General features: G+C 36.7%; 1 protein-coding gene across 1 annotated transcript; it reads left to right on the forward strand.

The window, feature by feature from the left end:
• Window positions 1-222: 222 nt before the first annotated feature.
• LOC147071145 (uncharacterized) lies at window positions 223-17,057 on the forward strand. Its single transcript, XM_085948109.1, has 6 exons — window positions 223-452; window positions 595-811; window positions 5,588-5,723; window positions 6,134-7,553; window positions 11,544-11,722; window positions 12,505-17,057. The coding sequence occupies exons 1-6, from the start codon at window positions 384-386 to the stop codon at window positions 16,400-16,402; spliced, it is 5,919 nt and encodes a 1,972-aa protein (XP_085804235.1). The 5' UTR covers window positions 223-383; the 3' UTR covers window positions 16,403-17,057.
• Window positions 17,058-25,242: the final 8,185 nt, after the last annotated feature.

Below are 25,242 nucleotides of genomic sequence, written 5' to 3' on the forward strand. Positions count from 1 at the left end.
GTTTTCGTCCAATTAGATACAAAAAAACATTCTGCATTAAGAGGTCGATTTCGACAAAAACGGATATTCGGAAACCAATCTATAGCGACGAGATGACAACGCGTACTATATTTTTTCCCGAAATACTATAAATTTGGAGGCTCTGTACTATAATTCCACTTTGTAAAGATGGCAACACTGAGTCTGGCCGTACTGTTTCTAACTTCATGCAATACTTGTTCGTTTGAAAAGGAATGTTTGAATTTAAAACAGCTAATCAACATTGTTGTCATCATCTGTCAAATGATTTGTTTCGCGTTTTATATATTTAGACGCCTACCCACATCCTTAAAATGACATATTGTTTTATAATTGTGAATAGAAGATTGTGCTGATCATTAGAAATGATTTCAGACTCGGAAAAAAGAAAAGCTAACGAATACTTGGATAGGAAAAAACTACGACTCCAACAGGTATGTCGTGGCAGTATTCTGCAATCTGCTAGTTTTACTGTTTCTTATGCATATATCCAGCTCTATTTCGATAGTAACAAAACAACTTAAATAGTTTGGGCTTTATACACAAATTCAAATATTTTTTTTAAATCCAAAACAGGTCAGAGAGCAGTCAAAGAATATCGCAAAAAATATTAGGAGTCGAGTCAAAGAGGAAAAAAATAAACAACTTAACTCCATAGCTGCCGTAAAAACAAAAGAATTTGAAAATGTCAAACGGAAAACAATTGAAAAGTTACAACAAGATCATGAACGTTGTTTATGTCAAATAGGCACAAGTCATACTGCTGCATCGGAAGAAGTTGCTGCAGAACAAGGTAATAAACTGATTCGGTTGCAACCGTGAAGAAAATATGCATAGGTACTGATTGTTTTGACTAATAGAGAGAGAGTGCTTATCAAACATTTTGCAGCTGCTGGGGATATTAGCTGATGCGAATAATTTCCCATCAGAATATAGAAGTACATTTTATAATAAAGTACAAAGTATATTTTTTTCGGTACAAGTCGGTTATGGGGAAACCAGCGGCAAACACATTTTGAAAATAGCCGATATACTGGATTATTTGTTAGGTTGGGTTAGTTTAGGTTAGGTTTTCTTGAATTCATGAATTTTGCCAAAATCAGCTATGACAATTAGCATGGTTCCCGCCAGGCTTCTCCATAACCGACTTGTACCATTTTTCTTTGGGGCTACCGAACAATCCAGTAGCTGAAGGACAACATTTGTGAAGAAATTCAAGCGTTTAAGCGAGACATGTAAAGAGCCATTGTGGAAAATGTCGAAGAAAGAACCCTAAAATGGAAGTTATTACCTGATGCGAATTTTCATACATAGTTTTAAAAAAAATCCATGTTCGATTCCTCCTTCCTTCTACAGTCAAACAGTCCTAGCTTTTTAATGCTAGAAATACATTACCATCGCATGTGAGCTGTGTGCTATAACCATCAGAACATTCATTAGTATAAACTAATAACCTACAAAAACACTGTTAATTTCTTATCATTTGTAACTACCTTCCAAACCACTAACATAAAAAAATACGTGAGGTCATGTAAACCTGCAGAAAATAAAAAAATCATTCTACCATTCACGCGTCAGGTTGGTGTTATGGTGCGATGTGTGAGGTGACCTTGGTGGTGCTTTCATAGTTATGCATCATGGTCGTGATAAGCGAAATTTCGCGATCAACCCCTTCCCACGTCCCAAGTCCCCTGTTTGGCCTCTCTACGTTTATTGTGCAAAATTTGTGATTACGTACTGTCAAGTAATGCATTTAACTTTCGCACGGGAACAGGTTCGGAGGCGTCATTTTCTAGGGACGTATGGCAGTCAATTTCCTTCATTAGTTAAGGGTTCGCCGTGTGATTTTAACACATCGACTGCTGACTAGATAATTACTAATTAATTACCACATTTAAATAGCATGCTAATTATATATAATGGCCACCTAATCGATACACGCTAGGCGTCGCTATTAGCGTCCAATTAGTTAACAGTCTGAATATCATTACATCAACATCTTTCTATGCCTCCGGATATGGCTATTCGATTAATCTCTCACGATATCTTGAATATCTTTTTCATAATTGCAGTTAATTTCAACAATTTCACTGAATAACCTTTTCCAAACACCCTTCATACATGACTGGGTGACTTCATTCCACGCTTCGTCAATGTTTCTGATAGCTTTTATAATATTAAATTCTTTCCACCAAACCCGCATGGCATCTCTTATCACCTCCATCAGTTTCTTCAATGAGTTGAGAGAAGAAGAGTTAGATGATTCTTGGATGCTTTATATCCTGAAGCAGTTTTCTCCTCTATGGAAATAAACGTGCGTGTTGGCATTCGTTTCCAATAGAGTCCCGTCTCATCCACATTAAAAATTAAATTTGGTGGATAATTTCCCCATTTCACAATTTCCAGTTTTAAAAAAAGATCGCAATATAACGAAACCGCACTCACCGGGGTCACGATAAACAGGGGGTTACCTGTATGTGTTGGTTTCAAAGGATATGTGAAAATCTTTCTTTAATCCTCATTTTTATGATTTCTGCTAGACTCTTGATAAAATTCGTAGCTCCCTCTGTATTTGCACTGCACTGTTATCTAATTATGTTATTATTATATTAATGTTAATCTCACATGTTACTCTGATGTTGTGTAGTTTATTACGGCCTTTAATTTTTGAAACCATCCGTGGCTTGCAGTGAGTGTATGAGTATCAACACTTATCATTTTTACACTTCTTCAAAAAGACTCGAGACCTTCTCCTGCATGAGCATTAGGCTTATTTGAATTTGTTGTTGCTGCATATCTTCTATCCTTATTATGAATATTTTTTCCATTTCTTCTATTAATATTGTTTTCTTGGTAATTATCGTAGATTGCATTGGTACCGATTTTTTTTACATGGTCCATGATTTTATCGACTATAATACCCCATCCACCCATTATTTTCGAATGCGATTTTACGCCAGATGGCCTGCGAAACGTATGATTGCGTTCATCGAGTTTTTGTACATAAGCATCTCGCCGAACCCAAACACCTGATGCCCCTCTACCATAAGTTTAGCGAACCGATTGCTAAATTTGGCAGAGTCGATGTTTGACAGATTGCTACTGACAGCCCGCGTTTGTTGATAATTGTCATAGGTACTTGTTTTCTTCCATATTTCATTATGATTCAGTGAATTATTTTGATTATTGTCTAATGGTATTATCTATTTTACAATTGATCCATAATTGGTGCTTCATTTTATTCAATCATGACTGCTTTATTTATATTAAACTTTGCTTTCGTAGATGAAGCTAATCTACAATGCCGCAAATTTCGTAAAAGCGGCGATGCTTTCGAATTCAAGAGTCGTTAGTAAATACACATCAGACGCAGATTCATGAAAATCTAATACATAAATATAATATTATATTTTTAACAACTCAATTCACATGTTATCGATTTATGCATAATAATTATATGGTAGGTAGGTATACTATCATGATAACCATTTACTTTTATTTGTTTACCTTCCACGTTAAGAGGTTTCCTATAAATAAATATTTTTAATGATTATATTTATTCAATAACATTTATTCGGCATTTAGATTATCCGGCCATAATGTAATATTAAATCGAAAAATAAAAGAAATATGAAAGTATGTAATAGCGAGTTCAACATATAGAAACTACTAGGGATATCTAGCGGCAAAATGCGAAAATTTATCATTTATTTGATACGAGGGTGGGTCAATAAGTCCTTAGAAAAGCCGACAGGTGGCGCGACTAGTACTGTAAGCGGTTTGTTTTCATGCAGCGGCACTACCGATTCAGTATGCTGCGAAGTTTCAATCAGATTGGTCGGGTTGTTGTGTGTTTCTCGTACATTTAAAAAAAAAATTTGCTTGTGGAAAATGGAAAAATGGAAAATGGAGAAAATTGAGTTTAGAGCTGTTATTAAACATTTTAATATAAAAGGGTTAACAGCAAACGAAATAAAAGATGAGTTGGATTTAGTTCACGGCATATCTGCTCCTTCACTTGCAACTATTTATAACTGGTTAAATGAATTTAAACGTGGTCATACATCAACAAAGGATGAACCACGCTCAGGACGTCCTATAGAGGTGACTACACCAGAAATGATCAATAAAATCCACGATATGGTGTTAAGTGACCGAAGATTAAAGTTGAGTGAGATAATTGAGGTTACAGGGATCTCAAAAGGTAGCGTCATTTCTATTTTACATGACAAATTGGGCATGAAAAATATTTCTGCAAGATGGGTGCCGCGTTTGCTCACAGTCGACAATAAACGCAATAGGGTGGTGGCCTCTAAAGCCCTGTTGTCGCTCATGCAACGCAATCCGGATGAAATTTTTCGTCGCTTTGTGACTGTAGATGAAACATGGATACACCACTATACTCCCGAGACGAAAGAACAGTCAAAGCAGTGGATTGCGAAGGCAAACCATGTCCAAAGAAGGCGAAAACCGTAAAATCAGCTGGTAAGGTTATGGCTACTGTATTTTGGGATGCACGTGAAATTATTTTCGTTGACTATTTGGAAAAAGGAAAAACAATAACAGGGGATTATTATGCATCTTTATTGGACCAGCTAAAAAACAAAATTGAAGAAAAACGGCCTCATTTAAACAGGAAAAAAATCCTCTTTCATCAGGACAATGCCCGTGTTCACACATGTTTACGATCAATGGCTAAAATTGAAGAATTGAAGTTCGAATTGGTCGACCACCCACCGTATTCGCCAGATTTAGCCCCCAGTGACTTTTTCCTTTTCCCAAACTTAAAAAAATGGCTAAGTGGACAACGTTTTTTTTCAAATGAAGAAGTCATCGATCGGCCAATGCTTATTTTGAGGACCTTCCGAAAACTTATTTTTCTGACGGTTTAAAAAAAATTGAGAAACGTCTAACCAAGTGTATTGAGCTCCAAGGAGATTATGTTGAGAAATAAAAAAAAAATACAAAAATAAAAACTGTTTTAATGCTTTTTTCTAAGGAATTATTGACCCACCCTCGTAGTTAAGCGCCCATAGACATCAAAAAGTGACCCGTGAGTGAATATTTTTCTGTTTTTATATAAAGAATACTCTTTTAAAATAGACGTGCATGTACAAACACCGTTATTTGAATGGAGTATTATGGAACACGACAGCACCAGAATATACAAATTCGCAGGCAAGTGGATGAACACTCGACTAGTTTTATTACGGCAATAAATGGTTCCGGCGTAAGATGAGACCATCATAAACGATTCGGTTTGGCCTATTTCGATGGACGGTGTGTAATTGTCCTAATCGTAGAATGACACAAAATACATACTTTTTTTTAAATCGCGTAAATACAAATTCACATAAGTCGAATTCGCATAAGTCGAGGGGTTACTGTATTCGTTTTTTGCTGTGCTCACACGATGGGAGCATCTGTCTGATAACATAAAAAATGCATTACAGCTAATTTAATAATTAGCCTTAGCAAACTTGTTTCATTTTAGCTTCACTTTTATATATTATGAAAGCTCCATAATATAACGATTTTCCTCAACATCTTTGTTTTAAATGTTTTCTAGAATGGAAATGCCGAAAGGAATTTAACAAAAAAAAAACTGCCGCCCGAGGGTCTACAGCGGCGGGAGTTCTTCAAAAAACGAAGAAACAGCAGGAACTCGAAGCTCACAATGCTGCCCAAAGACGGAACACTGCCAGGTCAGCAATTTTACCCATCGTAATTGGTTTTGAGCTTCCACTGAGTGTCCTTCCTCCTTTCTTTTCTTTGGCGTTTTGTGGTCATTGCAGAGGTCATTCTCAAGAGATAATGTCTTCACTTCATCAACCTCTGCTATGAACCTGAAATGTCGAGGAAAATAGGAGGAATATGCAATGGAAGCCCCTAAAGCCAAAAATCTATTCCGATAACAATGAACCGTGAAAGTCTCAAATATTATATTTATACCCATTTCCAAATTCATGTGTGACTCGAGTAGAAGAGACGATGTACACTTGCTATGTGAAAAACCCATCATTTCAAGTAGATATATTATTCTGCTGATCATGCTATTATTCTTGCTTATAGTATATTTATAGTTATATATAGATAGTTTATTTTTATTTTCTAGGTCGATATCCAACAGAACCGCATCTAATATTAGAAAAAAAAGTTTGCCTACGCGGAAAATCCAAACCGCGGAAAAAAAAATCCAGCATTACTATTCAGAGAATGACGAGCCGGATGACAATGACTGCAGTAACTTGACTGAAAACTTTGAAGTCACTCAAGTCCCTCATCTGAGCACTTTACCTGAAAATATTGCCGGCCCGTTCCGGAAACAAAACGAAGAAAGTGCCAAGAGTTCATCCGGTAATAGGAGCAAACAAACATCTATTGCTATCAGTCTTAGAAAAGACAACACTCCTGTTTCGCAAACTGGATTGTCGCACGAGGAAGATGACTCTTCACATTCCGATGGAGAGAGTTCTGGAGCGTATGCGATGTCAAATCGATATGGCAGTCAATGGAATACGGCCGACAGAGACGATAGGTTTACGAGCGTCGATCCCTCTTTGTACCGAGTTAATCCTGTTGAGACTTTGAGGCAGATAGCGAACGAAAACCGTTTAATGCAAGAAAGTGTTCCCGATTACAATTTGAATACATTCGATGAAGTCCCGACCTCGCTGCCTAGAAATCTTTCTCAACGATTGCATTTAAACTCCAATGACAATCCTCTCAATACCGTAAGTCAATATATACAGAGTAGAAACGTCGCTAATAATAATACTTGTCCGGCTTACAATAAAGCAACTCTTGCGACTGAGACTGTATGTAATCCTAGCGAATGTGCTGCTAGAAGAGACATCATAAACCATGCGAGGATAGCGCCTTACACTGATGTCGCTCCGATAATACCGACTTTGCCCGAGCATTATGTGAGGCAAAAAGTAGATACCGTGCAAAGAGATTTTATAGGGAATACGGCTAGGAAGAAAAACACAGAATTATTTGCTGCGGATGATCACTGGTTGCCAAAATCGCCAGAGACTGATGATGTCAAACGAAAATATACCGCGCTAAGTCCTAGGTTATATAATCAGCACGCAATCGAAAGAGGAGGCTCAAAACCTCTAAGGGGCATCTTGGCAAAATGCATGTCATCTGTAAATGTCAGAAGAGATGTAAAACACATTAATAATAATAGGAATGATACTCGAAGCCGTCCGACTCAAGCGTGGGAGTCCGCCAGGTCGGTGAATTGCTACGATCAGGCGAATAAATTTGCGAAGAATGTGACGTTCGACAGCCGCAAGCTCGTGGAGCGCACTCCGAAGAGGGGCATCGACGCATACCGCTCGGCCAAAGAAGAAGATTCGGGGGTAGACAGGCTGATCACCGACGTGAAGCTCTGCAGGAACATCACGGCCAGTCGGTTGCGAGGCGAGAATGCTCTCGAAAAGATGAGGTTCAATAATGAAATTAAAAAAATGAAAAGGGAAATCGAACAGCTGAAAAATGAGCGAAGAATGAGGACTCGTTTGCCTGTAAGTATCGTGATACTATCAACTGAAGGTACTTGATGGAATTTAAACTTGTTTGGTGGAACCCTTGGGACATTGTCTAGAAACTCTAGGATAGGAAAATTATAAAATGTAAATGTAAAGCAGTAATGCGTCGATGACATTGAGCTACTTTACAAGCTGCTTGTTGGCGAGATTAAAAGCGGGCGAGTCAGCTAGTGCGATTGTGATGATGACACAAAACTTTCCACTCGCTCAGAAGATAGCTAGCGAGTAGAAAACGTCATTTTTGGTATTATTTTTGACAGGACGCATTGAATAGTTGGTTTTTTTTACCGGAAGGTCGTGAGATCCCCGGGGTTCCAGCGGCTAGCTCAGGAGTCCATCGAACCCCGGATTCACAAAAAAAAGTAATTCAAACGGTTGGAGTGTAAATAAAACACGGTCTTTCGTGCTCGTAACGTGGTCTTCTTATATTTTACATTTTCTTTAAACGTTTACATATTTTGTTTTAACAATAAGTTTCGCAGGTCCTATCCTATCGGAAAGGGGACGCTTACTAATTACTTTTTTCTTTTTCAAACTTCGCGTACCCACGCCATTCCAGCAAAAAGGACTCTCGTGATTGGCCAAATTTTATCGCGTGATCTTTGATTCGGCAAATCACGAGCCTGACCCTGGCGCAGGCGCGTCGAAATTTGGACGTTGCCGACAAGCGCGGCAAAATTTATTATATTTAAATACTTATATTTAGTCTTAAAATTATCTCTTTCATCCATCATCATTTTTACTTTTTAAATTAAAAAAAAATACTTACGTGGTTGAGCAAGGAATCAGATTAGATGTTTTATGAAGCCGTTTCTAGAGGTCAGGGTTACGTTTCGACTTGAGCTACTAAATGATTATTTTACACCGGGAGAAGCCCGCCTGTAACAGGGGTGTAACATTCGCCACTATCGCTCTACTGTGCAGACGCAGATAGGCCCACACCAGCGTGTAGCGTGTAAAGTAGACCGGCTTTCAACTTTTCTCGGTAGATTGTTTACAATCTGCTTGTTCGATGATGACACTAGGCGAGTTTACAAGCAGATTGTAAATTCGCCAACAAGCAGTTTGTAAAGTAGCTCAATGTCATCGAGCCATGAGTAAGCAGTGATTCACCGAGGCAAAGTACCGTTTAGCGCTATATGTTGACAAAAAACGCTCTCTTACTGTTTTTATAAAGTTTTTAGTCTCAAAGTAAACGGTGTATTATTGTAATTTTGATGGGATAGTTATTTTAACATTCCCTTTGTCCAAAGCCGTTGGGCAGTCCAATAAACACACGCCTAATAAACAATAGTATATTTAGTAATAAACAATTTCTGTGCTGTAACTACAACGTTATCATAAAAATTTAAACGCTTTGACATAAATAAAATTAACAGTATGTTAGTAAATGGCAGTGGCGAAGGCTCCATACTAAGCGATTATTTAAAGCTTACCCTCTATTTTCAAGTATTTAATTTATATAAATAAATATCTATATTGTAGGACATTGTAGGTTATAATAAAAATATTGATTGCCATCTATCGTCGTTATTTATAAGTAGAGCTTTTAATTTAGTCAAGTTTCGAATCAAAAATAAATGACAGAACATCAAACGTGAGTGCTATTTTTAGAATTATTTCAACGATAATCCAAGCCAAATTTTCTACCGCAATTCAGTTGCCAACTTCATGCATGTCTGCGTTTTTGTTCGAGACTCAGAAGCGTAAACAGACAAGCTTATTCGAAATGTTGATTTGTTTATTGTCTATGCTTATCTTTAAAAGCAAATAATAAGTAATAAGGATGATTAAAAAAAATAGTAACTATTGTGTTCAATCACATATAATTTATAAATTGTTATTAAAAATAAATATTGTATTAATTCGCGATTATTATTTAGGTTACTTCAGTCATAGACAAACATAACATGCTATTCACAGTTTATGTCATTTTGACATTTCAAAGCGGTGATAAAGGTTTATTTTATAATACAAAATTCATTGTGTTACTGTGTTTTGAATGTGGATAAATTATCTCATATTGTACCAAAATCATTCGCCAGTGCTTTAAATATATAAGTATTTATTAAATTGTGTAGTGTCCCGGTAGAAAATGTGCGAACGATTGCATTTAAAAATGATCAAAGCTTGACCTTCCAAGGGTTCATTTAGATTTGAATACAGCAAAAAAACTTATATTAGACATTTTCACAACAATTTATATGATAAATATTTGTTTTTAACTGGCAGTTATACATTAAACAAACTTTTTTGTTGGCGATGCGTATTGTTTGGTAAAGAAAGTATGCGTGGAATTCTACTGCCATAAGTGATTTAAATAATTTGACAAATTCAGCGGTGAAACCTATGACCAGTGTGTCGTTGTCATTAGTGTGCACCTATTCATCAGTAGTAATATCGTAAGTATTATCTTCTTATTTCCCGTAAGTTACCTGACAAGTGTGCTCTTTTTCTCTGATCTCCACAGCTTACCTCTTTCCAAAAGTCACCCTTCGCCACTGGTAAATGGTGACCTTCATTACTGACTACTGGAATCCTCAACTTTAAAATTATTCATATTTAGAAAATAGGTGACATTAACTCTTTTACTCCCAGCTGATTTAGCCTAGCATATGCGAAAACTCCCAAGCGTTTTTTGACAACAAATCGTCGATTTAGTTTTTTTTAAATAACTAATTCTACACATGTTTTAAAAATTTGAAACTTTTTTTGTGTGTTCTCAATGGTGTATAAAGCAATAATAAGTAATAATATTGATAGTTTACATCAATAAAACAAAAGAAAAAAATAATGTATCAATATTTATTTAGAAATGAACGGATAAAACTATGTTTGAACAACAAAACAAGTGTGACAACATTTTTTTATTTATAATTGATATATCAAATTTTATAATATAATCTATCCTTATGTAGTAACAGAAAAAAAATAAACATATTATTTCTCTATGAAATAGAATTTTTATAAAGTAATCAAAAAAAATCGTATAGTGTCAAGGTATTCAAGAATATTATTCAATTCACGAAATCGCAAGAGAATTCGATACAGTATCGACGACTAACTGATATGTGATATGGAATGAAGTAATTTCAAAAAATAAGTCTCAAAGCACTAAATCATTTATAATATTATTTATATTCATGTATTTTTTCACCATCTTACCAAAAATACAGTGGCATCCATTGTTAGTTCAAAAATTACAAATTTCATTTTGTAATGTGATATATGAATCATAAAACAACTAAAAGAAATATCAGAATTTAAAATGTGTCATAAAAATAATGTTTTATTATTTTTATGACCCTCTTTGGTCTCAAGTTCGACAGCAGAGCAATTATGACTTGTGAGTTATTAGGGTATGGCATAATTATAAACAATGCCGACACTAAAATAAATGTTAGTCACCACCCAACACACAGTGAATATAATGCTTCGTCTACATGAACGAAATATGACGGGAAAAAATTTGGAATAAATCGTAAATTTGGTTCCAAACTTTCGGCCGATGGATCGGCCCAGATGGAGTTTTCGCATAGGTATGGTGGGCCGAAATATCGGCCCCGTGGGAGTAAAAGGGTTAAACCATTTTTACTATGTTACAAAATTGGTTTTGAGTTATAGCTTTTGAAAATTCTCGTCGCCCGGTTGGGAATCACTGACCTATCATAATCTGTGTCAATTGTATATTTATTCGTGAATGTGCATAATGCTTGAACATTCCGAAAGGCATATCCAAGTTGCAAAAATGATTTGAATGGAATAGTAGAAAACAAAAATCACTCATTTTTATATCGTCAGTGCGGCTTTAAAAGGTTATTGATTAAGTGTGTCGTTATCAATAGTAATATTATATTTTTATCTACTCCGATTCTACACTATTATTTTCACTTACAGTCACCCATAATTCATTTGTCCCCAACAGGTTATTGACCGATATGTTACTGTTTTCAATTTGCCTTGCAGGAGACGATTTACATTGAAGAATGTCCACGGGATCATGACAAATACCGTCGAAAAATTGAAGAAGTCAGATTGAAAGCTGATAAAACTTCGAGTGAATCAGTCCTCGAGCAAAAACCGAAGTCACCCATCAAAGACACACCTCTAAAGTCTTCTTCCAAAGAGAAGCATATTACAAATAGGTATTACCAACATTGTGTTGCATTGTATTGAAGAAGTTGGTACATATTATATCATATTAAGTTTCCTTGAACGTGAGGTTGTTTAAGGCCATGCATTAGTTGAGGCACGGTCTAAAAAGATCGTTGCTAGGCGATGCGCGGATTGCGGGTGGCGGGTGAAAATGACGCCTGTCAAACGAAATATTATTTGTTATATAAATCCAACATACGTCCATTTTATGTTCTGTTTATTGTTCTATTAATAACAATAATAATATATTCATTGACATGTTTTCTTTTTAAAGTAAATGGGTAACGTTTTTAGTCATCTTTACACGATTTTAGAATTAATTGACCCGTCGCCATCACGCAGCAAAGTGACGTGTTCCTGGGTCAACATTCTCTCATTGAATGGCAGCGAGTCCAAAATTTCGTCGCGCGTACAGTTGAAAATTATTTGGCGTTTCACTGATGCGTCACCTTAATGATTTTTTCATTTATCATTATTCAAATAAACCTCATTTATTTATATTTGTCTAAAAGAATGAAATTTGTATGAACAGACACGTTTACGAGGGCACTTTTTTATTCTTCACAATGTGCCGCATACTATTTTGTTTGAGAGTTTTTATCATTCTGTGGGAATTTTACTAATTCAGCGATGTCAACTTAGCTCTTTTCCCCTTAATGTACACTTACATACATATTATGGTATTCTATTCATTTTCAGCCATTTTCCTCCCATCTATACGCACACAGACATGTTTTTGTTCTATTATAAAATGGAATGAATTATTTTTCAGCGATCCTGTTAATGAACTGCCAAAGCGTGAGAGAACTGATAACACTTTCTTGACCGATGATCTTGATAAAATACCGACAAGAGAAAGTGAAAGTAGTTCGAGATCCACAACCGTAGAGTCCATCGCCCTAATTACTCCCGAACGAGTGAAGCACTTAGACCCCGAGGAACTTTTTCAATTGGTGCAGAGGCAGAAGAGGAAAGTGATGAAGGAAGTGGCAATGATCGGAATCCCTAATAAAAATTTCCGTCCGCCTGAGAATCCTAAGAAAGTTTTACCTGAGAGTAAATCAAGTTTAAAAGACGATTCGTCTTATTCGACTTTGGAGGAAGCACCGCCTAAAGTGGTCAATAAAAGATTTACGAAACGTGTCAGTACCACTAGCCCAAAAGGTAAAATCATGCCTGATAAGCTTCAAAACAAAGGTGATGATGATAAAACCGTAGTCGATAAATCTAACTTGCACAAAGAAGCGTCCGGTACGACCAGTTCTGTTTCATTTGAAGGACTAAAAATTGTTGTGCAAATTAAGAGAGACAATAAGAAATTAGGAAAGGAACCCAGTAAACCCGTCGGATACACAGATAATAGACTTTTAGAAAATGTAAGAGAGGATATTGATTCGTCTAACGGTGTGTCTATTAAAACTTCCAAGTACATGTCTAAAAAAGAATTAAGACACGCAGAGAGCGCCAAGTATAATACCTCCGAGTCTACGACTTATATGAGCCCGCCTGAAAAAATAGCTACTCATTTCGAAAAGCTTTTAAATCAGAAGTTTAGGACGTGTAGTAGCGAAGTCCATTCGCGAGATATTTCTCCACCGCTCGTTGACCCTGAATGTAATGTGCAAAATTGGATGACAGCGGCCGAAGATCAGAATAAGCAGTACGGGAAAGATATAATGACAGGTGAGAGATCACTCGATCATCGCGTCACTCAAACAACAGAAGTTTCCACATTCAGCCAACATAATAAAGAAACCCGAGTCGAAAGTAAAGGCGTTCAAGTCAAAATATCGAATGAGGTTTACAAATCTGCAGTCTCAGTCGGCGGTGAGAATGTTTCTAAATCCTCAACTATTAATGGTGACCCTGTTTTAAAAAGATACATCAGACAGTTGCTGGAAATGTCTAAAAACGGCGTCGATAGTTTAGGAATTAACATAAGCGATACTTCAACTCCCGGAAGTTCAATAATAAATGTCACCACCAATATGGCTGTGAATCAAAACAATAGCGTTTTTCATGAGAAGGTAGATAAACTTAGACACTTTATTCAGGAGAATTACACCCTTTTGGATGAGTTAGGCAAAGAAAATATATTTTCATCATCCGGAAACGGGGGGAGCCGTATCAGGGATAGGTTCAGAGCATCGTCCGATGACATTCTGTCTTCGCTCGCTGCCACTTCTACTGAGAACATTCACAAGTCCAACATTTGTCAAGTGTTGCCCCAAGGGTCCGGTAAAACGCTAGCACATAATAAAGTTCAACCGGCCGGATTGTCCGAAAGTGAACCCTCTCTTAAGAAAAGCCAAGTTGTCAGCGCTAAGCCAAAAGAACCTGCCATGATTAATCCCACAAATCGTAATACAAAGCAGAAAACTGAAAATTTTCCATTGGCTAAATCGAAAATACCTCCTCAAATAGGCAGCAAAGACAGTGCGAGTAATGCCAATGTGGGTGACACAGTGAGCGATCAGAGTGTTTCAAAAAAAGGTTTTGTCTATTTCAATACGGAAGACAGTGGAAGTGGAATTATTACACCAGTATTACCATTACATCCACCGGATATCCCCGATTCCCGATCGATCATTGAAGGTACTGAACTTAAAATACCAGAGAATGCAGCCGATATTGAAGTGGATAATGACTTAAACAAAAATGTTGAAGAAATACCAACAAATAATAATGCAAATAATATTAAAATTGCAGAATCCATATTGTCTCGACAGAGTAATAGTGAAATCGAAGAATGCACCCAGAGGATTTCAAATCTATCGGAAATGTTGATCCAAGTGAGGAAAGATAAAGAAGCCATGCTGTCGTCCACCAATAGTCCGCTCAGTGAAGAAAAGGCTACCGAGTTAAGTCAGAAACTCTCTTCAAACACTTCAAGCGAAAGTGAAAAGAATACCACTACGGATGTCCCATTTGTTCCGATGTTCGGCGATATCCCGAAACCGCAGAGCATTGATGTTGCGAGAAACTCTCAAATTGACCAATTGAGGAGTGAGATACTGTCCATATCGGAAGGAACGGATACCTTTGTCCCAGTGGTTTGGGATTATAAGCCTATTCCTGCCAGTATCAAAAGCCTGTCGGTCAGCGCTATTCCTTGTAATGAGCAGATTATTTTGTTTGAAAACTTTGAAAATTGCAAACTTCAGCATCTCTACGGTAGACCTAAGCCACCTGTAGCTTTAGGGAGACATCCTATTATGCGTAATAATAATGTAGATCCCGGAACGCCTCATGAACTTTCCACTATCGCAGAAGTGGACACTCCCATAACTGCCAGGAATGCGAGTGTACAATCGAAGATTGTCGAATTGTCACCATCTTCGATTGTTTCGGTGATCCCTTTGGAAATCGGTGAAACAAAAAGTCCTAGAGATGAAGATAAAAAAGAATTGGTTGATTTTCAAGATGGCAATGCCACCGGTAATCTTGATGTACCTAGTACACCTGTGTCTACAAACATCAAAGGTCAGCAAAATGTAGTCAATATTTCCATTCCTGGTAAAAATAGAGTCGACGTGAGAGTCGGTTTTGAACCTTTTATTTCTTTTAACGAATATGTGATGCAAAAGTATCCTGATGACTTAAACTTAGAAATAACTTTGGACGCATCAACCCTGAAGCCCGAGAATGTCGAAGATCTCGATTTGTCGTCATCCGATGAGACTCTGCCCGATATAATCCCTGAACTGCTCAAAAGAAATCTTATCAAAAAGCCGTTCAGTTCACAAAACAGTACAACACATGGGAGCGCTGAAGAATCGAGTTCTAGTTCCAAAAGCGCGTCAGTTTTTCTCGCTCTGAGTCCCAGCAAGAGTCCTCTGAAAGACTCGCAAACGCAAAAGAAGGAACATGATCCGTCAATATCAGGCGTGCGGCCTTTGCAAAAGACATCCAGTGACTCGGACGGATCGTCGGACCTCAAAGCCGACCTGAAGGCGGTGGGAATGGATTGGGCCATCGCTCTACTCAAGAGGACAGAGAAGGCTTACCGACTGTCGTCCGGGTCATCTTCGCCTAAGAGAAAACACCCACAGGAAGAAAGGAAACGTGTTAAAATTTCAGGTGACCCCGGCGGTGCATCCGATGCCAGCATCGGATTGAGCACGCTGCTCGATGATCTGAACTTGTCTGAAAACTTCTGTAAAGACTATTCAGCCGGAAACATCTTCAAATCTTCTATCCACCGAGACCTCGAAATGTTATTCAATAAAATTGAAAATAAGAAAGGGAAAAGCGTGAACTCAGACAAGAGTTTGAAATTTCTCAGTCCATTCACCACACAGACGGTGGAAGACCTCCTTTCTGACAAAAAGGTGGATGAGAAATCAGCGAAATTTACCGAAGCGACCGCGAGAGTCGACATTCAGAGTAAACCGGATAACGACGAAGGAAGCAAAGACAAAACACATCAGCGAACTTCCACTCCCGTTCTGTCCGCTCACAAGTCTCCGTCTTTCAGTTCAAACGTCACCAGCAGTTCACAAGGTGCTTCCAAATGTCTGTTTGGTATCGAAAGCGATCTGTCTTCCGTGAGGAATTTATCCAACAGCGATCGAAACTTCTCATTAGATGACAAAGACAGTCTCTCCATCCCTAATATCAGTCTTAAATTTGGCAAACTGTTTGACTCCACTACTTTAAGTGACAAGTAAACAATTCGATAGTGCCTCATAATTGCTAAGTGTTATTAATTGATTAATCGATGGAGTAGTCCAACGTTATGCCCTGGAGCAGTGGTTAGAATGCCGGTCTCTCAATCCACGTGTCGCGGGTTTAAATCACGCAGCTAGGTCAAATATGCATGATGTTTTCTCCATGAACATATGTGATTAAATCCAGCGCTTGGTCATAATGGCTAACAGCCAACCCTCTTCTAATGAAATCTGTTAAGATACCTCCACCCCAGAGGTCACACCAATTTTTTATAGTTCAATACTACATTATATTATGTGACATAGTTCTTGCCACAATTTTAATGCACATACATTCCAGGATGCGAGATATGAGATACTCAAGTCACTTTTACCTGCCCGCTGAAGGATATAATATAACCCAGGTCCCAGATACTACTCAGTTGAAATAAATATTTTTTTATAATATCACCTGTTTCATCTGACTCGATCACTAATGTAATTAAGTAACCATCGAGTTTGTTTAACTATGCAAAAAAATAATGGTTGTGGTGTGTCAGTTGTGTGATTTATCTTTAGTACTTATAATGTTATAGATTTTAAGCCACTGAAAATATACGATTTTGTTTGTAAGTTATTATTATAGAATCGAAGTAATAAATTACTAATACTATCATTGTGTAGTTAATGTCCTATATAATATCATATTAAACATTAAGGGGAAAAAAATATTGATGTCACTATAGAACAACACATTGATAAATAAACAAGGGTTGATGCTTCGGACAGGTAGCAAAGAGAGGTAGGTGGGGCCAAACAAGACAAGTTAATAGGCCAAGAGCATTATAAACATTGTCGGTAATAGCGACTAGTATAATAATAACATGTCTATGACAGCAACCAATAGGTATTATAGCCCTGTCTACTTATGCACAAGATAAAATGTGCACTTTAAGCTAGAAACACATTACAATCACGTCACGTGAGCAGTGTACATACTTGCTAATTGAATGATCTCAGTTTCGATCCCGACCACTTTATTTAACCACACTGTTTTTCAGTTTTCAAATCAAACATGACACTTTTTCATCTTGCATCAGCGCGATTCACTCTATGAATATTTTTCGTGTAGAGTATACGCTTTTTAATATATTGATAGTGCGCCTCTACCTGATTATCTCAGATAAAATTATATCAAATGATATTCACTTGTATTAATATAATATGTAGTAATAAATAGATAATATATTATTTAAAAAAATATATTAAGGGGGGACATGCTCGTCGATGGTCAAAATTGAGTTTTTATTGTATTTTCAAACCATGATCCTGGACACTCCTTAAACGTTGTAGATAATCTATTTATATAATTTTGAAGCCTTATTATCCTTTATAGTTATTTTAAACATTTTATGACTGCATAAAGTATTTTTGTTACATAAAATAGTATTCTTTTAAACCTCTCGCTCTAATGTTTTAGAATATGGTCATATTTCGGTACATAACTGTGCAGTGGTGTTAAGATTTTTTACATTTATTAATTTTTAAACGCATTTATAAAACCATTAGTATAATTTATTACGAGATAATTTTTGTAAAATATTCACGATAAAAAATTATATTGATAATCTCTGTGATCCCAAATTTGACAAGAATTAGACATTTTATTATTCAAAAAATCGGCAAGATTAACACATTTGAAGATGATTCTAAAGATACTTATTATAAGCTATGTCTTTGACCATTCAAGTGTGATAAACATCTTATGAATAATGATTGCTTTTTAATAATTATTCACCTAAGAATAAGGTAGTGTTTTTTTGAAATACGCCATTTCTTTTGGCATTCCCCAGTGGTTAAGCTACATCATACGTCCGTAGCCATAAATTGACAAACTATAATTAAAGTAGGGAGTAAAATTATGTTAACGCGCGTGTTTGAACATGTACCTAACCGAATTTTTTTTATTTTTTTTTTAAACGGTACATGTTCAAACACGCGCGTCAATATCATTTTACTCCCTACTTCAATTATAGTTTGTCAATTTATGGCTACGGCCGTATGTTTTAGCTTAACCACTGGGGAATGACAAAAGAAATGGCGTATTTCAAAAAAACACTACCTTATTCTTAGGTCAATAATTATTATAAAGCAATCATTATTCATAAGATGTTTATCACACTTGAATGGTCAAAGACATAGCTTATAATAAGTATCTTTAGAATCATCTTCAAATGTGTTAATCTTGCCGATTTTTTGAATAATAAAATGCCTAATTCTTGTCAAATTTGGGATCACAGAGATTATCAATATAATTTTTTATCGTGAATATTTTACAAAAATTATCTCGTAATAAATCGTCTCTGTTCTGGCAGAACACACTAACTGGAGAATACTAGTTTTGAGTAATTTGACTTTAAAGTTGTTAAAATGTTTGTAATGGTCTATCATGTGCGTTTATTAAGTAATCGTAAAAAGGATGACTTTAAAATAAAGACCGTTTATTTATTAAGAAGGTTTTTAGACGGTAAAGTTTGAAATAAGGAACATTTTGGTATAACTAACTCAATATGTCATTTTTTCGAATTAGTGTCTTCTGCCAGAACAGTGACGAAATTATACTAATGGTTTTATAAATGCGTTTAAAAATTAATAAATGTAAAAAATCTTAACACCACTGCACAGTTATGTACCGAAATATGACTATATTCTAAAACATTAGAGCGAGAGGTTTAAAAGAATACTATTTTATGTAACAAAAATACTTTATGCAGTCATCAAATGTTTAAAATAACTATAAAGGATAATAAGGCTTCAAAATTATATAAATAGATTATCTACAACGTTTAAGGAGTGTCCAGGATCATGGTTTGAAAATACAATAAAAACTCAATTTTGACCTACGACGAGCACGTGGGCCGTTAAATATATCATTTTCATCCTAGAGCCGGAGTGCAAAGTTATGGTACGAGGGGAGTTCCATAAGTTCGCAAAATGGGAAAGAAAAAAAAGAATATATTTTATATGTTTTATATTTTTATTTTTCAATATAATCTCCTCGGACATAAATCCACTTCTTAGATCTATCTATGTAATGAAGTAAGTAGATTCTTTTAAGCGACTTAGAATAATAGCTGTATACGCATATATAGTAATTGTACTGTCCCGTGATGTTGGTGCCTTTTTATTTATAATCTATTATTAGGATTCCTTGCGAACCCCAAAACACTGTTGCCATCACCTTTCCAGCCGATGGTACGACCTTAAACTTCTTGGGGGGCTGAACCACCCTTTTTATGCCACTGCATGGACTCATTTTTTAACTCAAGGTCATAATGATGAACCCACGTTTCATCTCCTGTAACAATTTTGTTGATTAGTTCTTCTTGATTGATGCCAAACAGCTTTAAAAACTGCTTAGAACATTCCACACGGTAACTTTTTTGATGTGGCAAAAGCATTCGCGGCACCGATCTTGCGCTTACCATTGACGTCCCAAGATTTTCGTGTATAATTCTGGAAATTGTTCTTTTGGATAGATTGAACTTTTCTGCGACTTCGATTAGTTTTAACTGACCATTTTTCAAAAGGGCATCTTCGATTTTAATACATTTCATGGTAGTGACGTCATTTGGCCTTTCACAACGGTCATCATCTTCTAATGACTCTCCACCCTGTTTGTAAACTATGGTTTTACCACAACAAAGAGTGCCATAAACCAATTTCATTTCATTTTGGATGGTTTCTACACTTTTTCCCTGTTTTGTGGGGAATTTAATTACTGCATGGAGCTCCATATTTGATATAATTATCATCGACATTCGTTTACTCTTCTGAATATTGGAAGCGATTTAATGAAACAATCAACTTGAAATTGCACAAGTATACCTAAAAAGGATTACCTAACAATAAAAAAATAATTTTAACCCCAATACATACTTGCTACTCTCATCACCATTCTGCGAACTTATGGAACTCCCCTCGTAACTCTACCACACGTAAGAAAAATCACTTCAAAAGTAAGTAGATCATTCTATGGAAGTCCCTAATATGCTCCACATACACAAGCAGAAATTGTAAATAAAGATGTCGAGGATTAAATTAGTACAATTAACATGTATTTAAAAAGTAGTTAGGAGCAGTTTTCACATCATATTTATCTACTTATTTATGCGGGATAATACCCCATTTACACGTGCATGGATTTACTGTTGACAACGTATTATCGTGGCCATAGCCCCCACATCCTGAAACGGGCCCCCATGCCAGGATCTATAGCGGCCCCTCCTACCTATCGCTTAGGTTAAGGATAGTGTGATTTTATACAGTAGTGTTCCCCAAGTGGTTTCCACGGAATCCCAGGGTTAAGGGCATTTAGCGATTTTTAAATAAATCCAGTTAATTTATTGAGTTGTCGGCACTCAGCATAATATTTTGAAGCACTGATTGCGACCTCATTTTGTGGTACCCAAGTTACATGGAACCCTTTGCCATATATTCGCCAGGAAACAAACAAAATAATTATAAAACAAAATTCTACGCGTGAATTATCATTTAATTATATCAATCATCATATCACATCGAATTACTTCGCACAGACACATATTTTTAAATGTTAATAATCATTTAGGAAAATAGCGCCGCAGACAACTTCTTTTACTATTAGAGCAAATTTTTTGTGGTGTGTGTTTTTCTCATTTAACTAGTCGGCTTGCCACGCTGGGCCCTCAGGCTAGAGCCCTGTCAGCCCGCCGCCCCCCTTGTTTAGTTGTTTAGTATGTTTAGTCCATTTTTGTTGAAATTCTATAGGTACTATAATTTTAACTCTAGACTCAATATCCATTAAATGAAATATTACCTTTCTATGCATTTAATACGTTATGGTTTTGAACAGCGGCGGCTCCTCTAATACCATGCAAGTGCTACGCACTGCCTGCATTTTTGAAGACATCGCTCAACTTTTCATTGTTATTCATATTATGTGTATCACTCACTTCATGAAGTAGAAGATGCAGCAGTATTATGAACAATACTCCGTTCATGAGCACAAAGCGATTGTGATCCAAATAGATTTTCAGTTTGCACAGGATTACAATGAGGTCATTGTATACTTTTTAAACGGTGGTCCAATGTTCCTGTGGTAGCGTTTGTGTAGCATTTTTTACACACTATGATCGGCGCACGAAATTTAGGACTTTAGAAACAAAAACGCCAGTTTCTGTTTTATAACAATGTTGGCGAGTTAATTTTTAACAATTTCACATTTAAGATTTAATGAATCGCCAACATTTTACGAAAATATAAACTGCCGCATTTATTTCTAAACCACTCAAATACATTCAATATAATAAAAAAAACACAACAGCACTACATGAGTAGTAGGTCGTAGCTGAATAATAAATAAGAACGATAATATAAGAGAAACATACTTTTAATGACATATAAATAGATCAGAAATAAAAGTGAGTTCGAATGATCGTTGATTTACAATATAAATATTACCCACGCAATGCTAGTTCATTTTATAATTTCACGTAAATTAATAATAATGTGAGATTTAAGAAATAAACATAATGCTGTGCACTTTTAACAAAGTGACCCAGACGTACGACATCCGTTTTTACGTAAAGCCATAAGCCGTGACAATTATTTTTCTTTATTGGTATTGTCACCTCCGGAAGGATAGGGGGGTAGCGTAGGACGCGCTGGGGCCCGATTTCCTAACTATCGTCTCGTGTGGCACCAGACGACATGACGTAATTGTGACGTCAGCCAATACATGCTGCCCGCTCGAGCGTGTATTCTGACGTCACAATTACGTCATGTCGTCTGGTGCCACACGAGACGATAGTTAGGAAATCAGGCTGCTGGACCCACGCGGGATGATGCAATGTCTAGGTTAGGTTTGCTGGCTTCTCCTTTCGGGGACATGCGGGTTTTTATTGACAACGTGGATTTACGGCGGAAACAGGGCTTTTTATTTTCCGAATATCTTTAGTCAAGAATACGGCGTCTAAAACATGATATTTTTTTAAAAATTAAATAATTCACGAAGTGCGTCGGCTCCGAGCGGCCGAAGCGAGATCTTGGCGAGGCGAGAGAGAACAACGAATCAATCTCGCTCGAAGCGACAGGGCGGTATCTTGCGCATGCGTCGGCGCGTGCTGGCTGGACCATCTGTCACTGCGCACACCCCAGAAATAGATTCGACTACTCAGGTGACGCCATATTGAGTCGATGCATGATTTGACATATTTTTTTCGAAATAACGATATTGCTTATGGGCTAGAAATTTCTGTATTGTAGTCGATCCGATCATGCCTGCATGAATCCGCCCAATGACGATTCAGGCCTCATGGCCTTGGATCCTCTAAGGATGCCATGGTTTAGGCGGTATCAATATTAAATCATTCTAACTGTTCAAAAACTTTTGAAATAGAATAAATAAACGAAACACATATTTAATTTACCTTCTGAGAAGTTCGACGTTTCAGTCATTTTACAGTAAGATATTATCTTAGCTTATTGACACGGCAGCCTTCGGTGATTAAGGTAGTGAGATGTCCGAGGTTCCAGCGGCTAGCTCAAGCGTTGATCGAACCCCGGATTCACAAAAAAAGTTAAACGATTGGAGTGGAAATAAAACAAGGTCTTTTGTGTTCGTAACGTGGTCTTGTCTTATATTTTTTTTTGATTTTTAGTTTCACAAATTTATATTTGGGTTTTTACAATTATAGTCGCAGGTCCGTACATATTGGAAAAGGGACGCTTACTAACTTTTTTTTTTCTTTTTAAATTCCCCGTACCCACGCCGACCAGCAAAAAGGACTCTCGTGATTGGCCAAATTTTATCGCGTGATCCTTTTGATTTGACGAATCAAGAGGACCACCTCGGCGCAGGCGCGCAGAGATTTTAACGTTGCCGGCAAAATTTATTAGATTTAAATACTTATATTCTATACATTATATTTAGTCTTAAAATTATCTCTTTCATCCATCATCATTTCCACTTTTTAAATCAAATTAAATTAATCTTAATTACACCTCCGCCCAGTATATGATTTTCAAACACCGGATGAAGGCCTTTACTTATGAATAAAAAAAAATTACGTAGTTGAGCAAGGAATCAGATTGTTTAATGTTTTATGAAGCCGTTTCTAGAGGTCAGGGTTACGTTTCGACTTATGACTACTAAATGATTATTTTACACCGGGAGAAGCCCGCCTGTAACAGGGGTGTATCAGTAGGTAAGGTAAGTTAGGTAGGAGACGCTTCACGACGTTTACGTGGCTAGGACAAGTGTTCCTGATGCCGCCAAAGAGTGTGACACTTCGTACCCTTATGGCACAGCCTCAAGGGTTCCGTTGCCATGGCCGGCCCTCCTCACCCTGCAGTGCTACAAAAGCGACCTACGTGCTGCAGGTCTGACATGGCGGGAGGCGCAAGAGTTGGCGATGGACCGAGGGAAGTGGCGCGAACTTGTGCTTGCCCTATGCTCCAATGCTAGGTATAGAAGGTAAACCATTGCGCACTACCAGAAAATACTATTCTGAAGACCACCGGCCGCCACTGGTTTTGAAGTACTTTTGGAATAAAGACACATTTAGTTACACGTTACACTTACCACAAAATAGTAATCAAAATATATTAAAATGTCGTATTATAGTAAGGTATACAGTGGGTTCCTTCTGTATATATTAATTGTAATGCTTTCGTAGATCCTACGGCAAAGTTTTCAACTGTTTAACACACACCTATTCATCATGAACCAGGTTGAAATTCATGTCATTGGATTCTATGTCACACTTACCCCGACTCACCTTATAAAAATTAACAATCTCAACTAACTTGAAGTTGATTTACTTAACATGGTTACTAGCTCAGAGTAATAATATAAAGAGTGGCTATTGTTCGGCAAAATGAAGCCGTGTTTTTCGCGTATAACGCACTGTAGAACCTCAATTTTATTACTATTAACTTACCTATGAAACGTTATATTCTGTTATACCATCATGTTGCTTCTCAGTACGGCTACCAAATTTGCGTGCCGAATGCTTTCTCATTTGCACTTATGGTTTGTTTTTGTTCAGGCCTTGGTCATTAATGAACTTGTATACCTACAATTATTATTAATCATCGGCACCTCAATTACTTCTTTTTAGTAGGTAGATATTGTCATTTGTATGCTTATTTAAACTTTTTATTCTGTGGATATAGGTTGTGATAGAGAAATCTCGTCTCGAGAATTCTAGAGAAATAATCAGAAAAGGCCAAACTCGATAAATTAATTAAGTAGTTTCGAGAATTCATTTCTCAAAAAAACAAGAATTTGTCGAAGGGCTTAACTACCTATCCAAGAAAATTGATATCTCAGTAGGTATTGAGTTTTATTATGCGCGGAATTTCTAAAATTTTTAGAGAAATCCGTGCGGTGATCCAACGGACCCAGTCGGCGGACTCTTGGTGCTTCATGCAAAAATAAGTGTGACGACTTAAAATCTTTGGATTCGCGTGACAATGGATCAGGGGCATAACACGTCTACACGTCATATAATAATATTATTATTATACCTACACACTTCATTTTACTACAGGTTCGTTTCTTTCAACATGAACGAAACAAATCAAATTAAACCATAGACAATATACATACAAATTGTAGTTGACCGGAAATGGTTTGAGATTTGACGTTTGGTTCAGTGTATCATTGAAAATCAAACCGTTCTCGGACCATCAGAAATGGTTTGACATGAAACGTCAAACCAATTCGGACGATCCATAGACTAATGGCAATCTGTCAAAGTGTTGATAAGCATTATTCGGCATTTATATATCGTGAGGTGTTCATATTAATTATGTTA

The sequence above is a fragment of the Rhyacophila brunnea genome, unplaced genomic scaffold (genome assembly GCF_057557595.1).
Source record: "Rhyacophila brunnea isolate RB1 unplaced genomic scaffold, BYU_Rbru_1.0 scaffold_20, whole genome shotgun sequence".
Taxonomy (NCBI): Eukaryota; Metazoa; Arthropoda; class Insecta; order Trichoptera; family Rhyacophilidae; genus Rhyacophila; species Rhyacophila brunnea.